Here is a 7967-nt window from a genome sequence, read left to right on the forward strand (position 1 = left end):
TTCTGAGCTCCGCGCCTGAGTCCACTCTTTAACAACCGTGACAGGTCCGAGGCTTTTGCGGCCTGCTCTTTCCCCGATCTAGTTTTGCTCATATTTCGTACACCGTAGCCTTGAAGATGTAAAAAGTGCCTCAGAGCAGCACACGGGCGTGTTATCGTACTGTTGTTAAAAGTTCGTTAGTTTTGGAGCAATGGAATTATGAAACAAGTTAGTCCATTGAGGAGCCCTGTACAACACGTCTTCACATGGCTACCAGACACGCCCCCCGTCATTTTGTTATTATTCAATTCAGAACTGCCCAGACCAGACACAGTGACGTTTCACCAGAATCCCTTTGATCTCTGGTCTTCTTTATGACATCAGCACACGAAAACCTATAAATAGGGGAGAGGTTCTCACTCTTGGCAGTCTTTCAAAGAGAGTGGAAGAATTCACTAGGCAGGAAACTACTCGAAACTTGCGTTTCTGACACAGTCGACGGTATTTTTAAAAAATCTTTTAGTTGGTACAGAGATTTAGCATCAACTTCAATTTGAAATATGAGTCTGTCAAATCCTGTTGTATGCAACATGAGAGCCGAGAACGAAAAACTTAAACAGCAAATCAAAGAGCTGAAAAATGAGAATAAAACTCTCAAACAACAAAACTCTACCATACGTGACCTTAAAGTCGAGAACGCCGACCTTAAGGAGCAAAAAAGAGAGCTCATAAATGAGAACAAGATTCTCCAAAAAAACATTGAAGTTCTCTTCAAACGAAGTGGGTTCTCTAAAAACAAGAGGAAAAGAGACCTGCAACTAGAGAATGAAACAATTCACTTCAAAATTCAAGAGCTGGAATATTGGAACCAAATTCTAAAGGATTTAAACAGCTCCAAAACCAAAGAGATCCAGCAACAGAAAGAGGTGATGCAGGAAATGGAGGCAGAAATCAGAGAGTTGCAAAGCAGCAAGACAGGCTTGGTTATAAAAGTGGGAGACATGGAAAAGGACAACCAGTCTTTAAGAGAGGAAAATGATGTGACGGTAAAACGCATGTGTGAGCTGAAAAGGGACTTTGAAAAGGAAAAAGATGACATGCAACAGGAAATACAGGCTGTTAAAACTGAGCTCCATCAGGCAAACACAGCCTTTAAAGAGTTACAAGAGAGTGAAGAAAGAAAAAGGATCATGAATGAGGAAAACAAAACAACGGACAGTGAACAGCTCAGACAGACCCTGGAACGCCAATGCTTTGCACATGAAATTGACATATTGAGGCGGCATAACGAACTTCTTGAACAGGACCTCCAGGAGCTTTCCAAAAGGAGTGGTGATTCTCAAAAAGAACTGAAACCACACGATGAGGGTGTGAAAGGAGAATCACGGATCTCCAAAGCCACTGAGAAAGACTCCGAACATGATTTTGAAGTGACCAACAGAGAAAAGGAGTTGTTGTGCCATGAATTTGAGGAAATGAAAAGAGAGCTTGAAGAGGTCAAGAAAAATCAGTATGATTTACAGGAAGCCTTGAAAACAGAAGACATGGCGTTGCAAACCCAAGCTCAGACTCCCAAAGTTTCACAGGAAGAACATAACGATCTGATAAACAACTACGATGTCCAAGTTGACATACTCAAACAACAAAATAAGGCCTTAGAAAATAAGGTTAGTGACCTTACCAAAAAGATGTGGAATGGACGGGAAGCGATGAGACAAATGGAAAAGAACTTTCAAGAACAAAGGAAGCTACTCGAAAATCTCCGAGGAGAATTCGAGGAAATTTAGCACAACTACGACTTTGGCCCTCCCTATTAAAGCTGGTTAACGCAGGTTCAATAGGGCTATAACTTAGACAATGGAAGTTCATTTGATTTAATTGGCCCAAAATGAGTGACTGCACCCAGACACTCAGTAGCAAAAAAATTACAGAGATTCAAGAGAGAAAACTGTTTCTGCATAGACTCCTATAGTACTGCAAGTCGTGTCATCGCTTGGTGTCCTGCATAGAGTGCAGGTTTAAGGTATCTACGTATCTTTCAGAATTAGAAGCTATGCTGCGTCAGGGGTTATAACAGCTGTGCCCCCCCCCCCCCCCCCCCAACCGGTCGAGGCAGATGGCCGCCCCTCACTGAGCCTGGTTCTGCCGAAAGTTTCTTCCTGTTAAAAGGGAGTTTTTCTTTCCCACCGTCACCAAGTCTAAGGAGCTTGGAGAAAAGCGCCTGGACTTCTTTAACTTAAAGAAGTCCAGGCGCTTTTCTTTCCAAGCTCCTTAGACTACTATGGCCTTGATGACTGATAACCTTCACAGACACTGTCATCAAGGGTTTGCTCACAGGGGATCATCTGATTGTTGGGGGGTTTTCTCTCTTATATTGTATGGTCTTTACCTTACAATATAAACAGCCGAGAAGCGGCTATTTTTGCCATCCGGTGCTTTAGAAATACATCTTAGCTGAACTGAACTCCATAACATCTGGACCGAAATGCCTACACACAACGGTAGGCATTTCAATCAAGAGCTCTGTCCAAAACGTTCAATGACAAGCATCAGCACCAGGATTGTTTTTTAGCTCACCAACAGTTCATGTTCCCTACCCATTTTTTATTGTAACTGCAACTTTGTAAGACTGGGTTGGGAGATGTTCTTGTGGTGAGCTTTTATTTACATAATTGGTTTCTTTAATAGTGAAATAAAATAAATTTGTATAACTGGAAACAGCGTTCTCCTGTGTGATTATCACATTGTATTCTTTAAACCATATAACAGAATATATAATATATATAATTTACTCATAGTAATATTAATATCTAATGTGATTGAGTTTCCTTATCTCTACTTATGTGCTGATGTGTTCACTGAGGCCATTGTATGGTCCATTTTGGCTGCATTTCCATGTTTTAAACATGAAATTTGCTTATTTAAAGGGTGTCTCATGTATCTCTTATGCAGAAATATGTGTTGCCTAGCTGGACAAATGTAGCACAGGTCTACTATTATTGGTCACGTGTGTTTTCCCCCCCAGCCATCATGTTCTGGCATTAATATCTGACATCACAACAGAGAGATGAATCTGGCATTAATATTTGACATCACAACAGAGAGACGAATCTGGCATTGATATCTGACATCACAACAGAGAGACGAATCTGGCATTGATATCTGACATCACAACAGAGAGACGAATCTGGCATTGATATCTGACATCACAACAGAGAGACGAATTTGGCATTAATATTTGACATCACAACAGAGAGACGAATCTGGCATTGATATCTGACATCACAACAGAGAGACGAATCTGGCATTGATATCTGACATCACAACAGAGAGACGAATCTGGCATTAATATTTGACATCACAACAGAGAGACGAATCTGGCATTGATATCTGACATCACAACAGAGAGACGAATCTGGCATTAATATCTGACATCACAACAGAGAGACGAATCTGGCATTGATATCTGACATCACAACAGAGAGACGAATCTGGCATTAATATCTGACATCACAACAGAGAGACGAATCTGGCATTAATATTTGACATCACAACAGAAAGACGAATTTGGCATTGATATTTGACATCACAACAGAGACACGAATCTGGCATTAATATCTGACATCACAACAGAGAGATGAATCTGGCATTAATATTTGACATCACAACAGAGACACGAATCTGGCATTAATATCTGACATCACAACAGAGAGATGAATCTGGCATTAATATTTGACATCACAACAGAGACACGAATCTGGCATTAATATTTGACATCACAACAGAGAGACGAATCTGGCATTGATATCTGACATCACAACAGAGAGATGAATCTGGCATTGATATCTGACATCACAACAGAGAGATGAATCTGGCATTAATATCTGACATCACAACAGAGAGACGAATCTGGCATTAATATCTGACATCACAACAGAGAGATGAATCTGGCATTGATATCTGACATCACAACAGAGACACGAATCTGGCATTAATATCTGACATCACAACAGAGAGACGAATCTGGCATTAATATTTGACATCACAACAGAGAGACGAATTTGGCATTAATATCTGACATCACAACAGAGAGATGAATCTGGCATTAATATCTGACATCACAACAGAGAGACGAATCTGGCATTAATATCTGACATCACAACAGAGAGACGAATCTGGCATTGATATTTGACATCACAACAGAGAGACGAATCTGGCATTGATATCTGACATCACAACAGAGAGATGAATCTGGCATTAATATCTGACATCACAACAGAGAGACGAATCTGGCATTGATATTTGACATCACAACAGAGACACGAATCTGGCATTGATATCTGACATCACAACAGAGAGATGAATCTGGCATTAATATCTGACATCACAACAGAGAGACGAATCTGGCATTGATATCTGACATCACAACAGAGAGACGAATCTGGCATTAATATTTGACATCACAACAGAGAAGCGAATCTGGCATTGATATCTGACATCACAACAGAGAGACGAATTTGGCATTGATATCTGACATCACAACAGAGAGACGAATCTGGCATTAATATCTGACATCACAACATAGAGACGAATCTGGCATTAATATCTGACATCACAACAGAGAGACGAATTTGGCATTGATATTTGACATCACAACAGAGAGACGAATTTGGCATTAATATTTGACATCACAATAGAGAGACGAATCTGGCATTGATATTTGACATCACAACAGAGAGACTGGATGTCAATGTCAGAAAGATGACTGTGATGTCAGAACCCTCTAAATCTTGTAATTTACAGATGGTAAATGGCCTGTATTTGCATAGCGCTTTACTAGTCCCTAAGGACCCCAAAGCACTTTACACATCCAGTCATCCACCCATTCACACACTGGTGATGGCAGCTACATTGTAGCCACAGCCACCCTGGGGCGCACTGACAGAGATATTTAATTCCAAATGATTTGACTGCATCATTGCGTCTTTGAGTTATGACCCAAACTCTCTCTCAACTTTGTGAATAAATTCACGTCCCCCTGTGACCTCATAATTACACCACAGTTCAGATGGCATGAATGAGTCATGAGGTCACACCAACAGTGACAACATCAGCAGTGACATCACTAAAGTTGCCAGGTGAGTCCATAAATAGAACCCGTGACGTGGAGCAGGTACCGCCGTTTTGGACAATGCCACGACGCAGGTATAGACGCAGACATGCGAGGTCTTCTCGCCCCGTTCGCAGACACAAGAGACCCCACAAGGCCTCGGGTGTCCGCAGACGTGGGAGAAGATACCGTCGCAGACATTAGACAATCTCAATAAACATGTAGGATGAACATCAAAACTTTGGTCCAATCAAGTTTTTTTTAGATAACATATGTTGTTGTTGTTCTGTGTGTGTTTGTTATCAATGTTGTGGAAAAAAGTTAAGCTTAGTAAGCCATCAAGCACTGATCACTCGTAGAAGAGCACCAATAGGAGACAGAACTAATTAGAAGGTGTTATTATTCAGTCTGTACATCGAATAGAAGGCACTAACCACAAGGTGATCTTCAATTCATCTCTGTGTGAATGTGAACGGGGCGAGAAGACCCCCACTAACTGCATGTCCCTAGACTGTGGGAGGAAGCTCGAGAGAACATCCAGACTCCACACAAAGACCCCGGCCTGATGAGGCTAGGGTCCTGAGTTCGATACCCTAAACTGAACGCAGGACAGAGGAAGGGATGGGTGATGTTCATGTGCGCCCAGGTGTATGATGTGGCTCTTTGTCTGTGACTGGTTGGCTGTCCCAGCCCTGGCCCTTCATGTATTTCAGTAATGTCCTTTTCTCCCGTCTCGTTTACATGTTTTTCCCTTGTGACCCATTCCTTCTGTCACGTGTGTTTCCCCCCCAGCCATCATGTTCTGTTTGTGCTTAGTTATGTCCATGTCTTATCTCCTGTCCCCTTTTCCCTCTGTATGTATTCACAGTGTACGTGTTCCTCGTCGGCTCGTCATGCTAAGTCTGCGTGTCTTATTCCGTCATGTGTCATGTATCACTCCAAATCTCACTGACTTTAACTAATAATAACTGTTTGCTGAGTGTTATGTCTAAAAGGTATTGCACAATCGCCTCTAGTAGAGGATCAGGTTTGTTTTCCACTGATAATGGATTTTAACATGACTGACCAATGATTGTGGAGCACGTCAATGTAGGATCTTATAAATACAACGAGCAAACTTAAATGTTTTAAAATGTTCAAAAAATTAATGTATTATATTTCTGAAGTATGACGGAAGGAAAAAGTTAAATTTTTTTCATATTTTAAAAAAAAATCCATGGGTTTAATGGGTCCATCATCACTATATTGAGGGCCTTGTATAATAGCCCAACTGCAAAAGTAAAGATTAACGGTGAACTTTCAGATGCTTTCAAGCTTGAAAGGTCCACAAGACAAGGATGCCCACTGAGTCCACTCTTATTTGCTATTTTTATAGAGCCATTGGCTGAAAGGATTAGGCAGAATGGTAACATAAAAGGGATTAATATCACTGGAAGTGAGCAGAAATTGGCCTTGTTTGCAGATGACATTTTGGTTTACTTATCAAAACCTACCGAATCACTTATGGAGCTCATGTCAGTGTTAAAGGAGTATGGGCTATACTCGGGATATAAATTGAATATACAAAAAACACAAGTTCTTAGTAGCTTTTATAGCCCTCCCCAGAATCTGCTCAACAAATACAAACTAAGCTGGGACAAAAGAACTATCAAATATCTGGGCATAAACTTATCAATGGATATAACTAGCTTGGAAGAAATCAACTACCCCCTACTTAAAAAAGATATCATGCTAAATATTAGCAGATGGTCTATCTAAGCATTTCTTCTAGAGTGGACATCATAAAAATGAATATGCTCCCAAAGATATTGTACTTATTCCAGTCTGTTTCTATAGAAAACCCTGATAGATACTTTGTAGAGTGGGATAGGACCCTCTCAGGTTTTATATGGGCGGGTAAAAAGCCAAGATTTAAGTTCAAAACACTTCAGCTTCCCAAAGATAAAGGAGGATTAGGCATCCCTTGCCTACAGGATTACTACAGGGCAACACAAATAAGAAATCTGGTGGGCTGGTGTAAACCCGGATACTGTTCAACAGAGAGACGAATCTGGCATTAATATTTGACATCACAACAGAGAGACGAATTTGGTATTAATATTTGACATCACAACAGAGAACCGAATCTGGCATTAATATCTGACATCACAACAGAGAGACGAATCTGGCATTGATATCTGACATCACAACAGAGAGACGAATCTGGCATTAATATCTGACATCACAACAGAGAGACGAATCTGGCATTGATATCTGACATCACAACAGAGAGATGAATCTGGCATTAATATTTGACATCACAACAGAGAGATGAATCTGGCATTAATATTTGACATCACAACAGAGAGACGAATTTGGCATTGATATCTGACATCACAACAGAGAGACGAATCTGGCATTAATATCTGACATCACAACAGAGAGACGAATCTGGCATTGATATCTGACATCACAACAGAGAGACGAATCTGGCATTGATATCTGACATCACAACAGAGAGACGAATCTGGCATTGATATCTGACATCACAACAGAGAGACGAATCTGGCATTGATATCTGACATCACAACAGAGAGACGAATCTGGCATTGATATCTGACATCACAACAGAGAGACGAATCTGGCATTGATATCTGACATCACAACAGAGAGACGAATCTGGCATTGATATCTGACATCACAACAGAGAGACGAATTTGGCATTAATATTTGACATCACAACAGAGAGACGAATCTGGCATTGATATCTGACATCACAACAGAGAGACGAATCTGGCATTGATATCTGACATCACAACAGAGAGACGAATCTGGCATTAATATTTGACATCACAACAGAGAGACGAATCTGGCATTGATATCTGACATCACAACAGAG

General features: G+C 40.7%; 1 protein-coding gene across 1 annotated transcript; it reads left to right on the plus strand.

Moving 5' to 3' along the window:
• Positions 1-403: 403 nt before the first annotated feature.
• On the plus strand, positions 404-2697 carry LOC147319706 (uncharacterized). Its single transcript, XM_086312428.1, has one exon. It carries the CDS (start codon positions 540-542, stop codon positions 1764-1766), a length of 1227 nt encoding a protein of 408 aa, XP_086168554.1. The 5' UTR covers positions 404-539; the 3' UTR covers positions 1767-2697.
• Positions 2698-7967: the final 5270 nt, after the last annotated feature.

Source organism: Aulonocara sp. 'chitande type north' Nkhata Bay, linkage group LG11 (assembly GCF_057382095.1).
Source record: "Aulonocara sp. 'chitande type north' Nkhata Bay isolate Kocher_YH1m ecotype deep benthic linkage group LG11, A_spYH_male_GT1.1, whole genome shotgun sequence".
Lineage (NCBI taxonomy): Eukaryota > Metazoa > Chordata > Actinopteri > Cichliformes > Cichlidae > Aulonocara > Aulonocara sp. 'chitande type north' Nkhata Bay.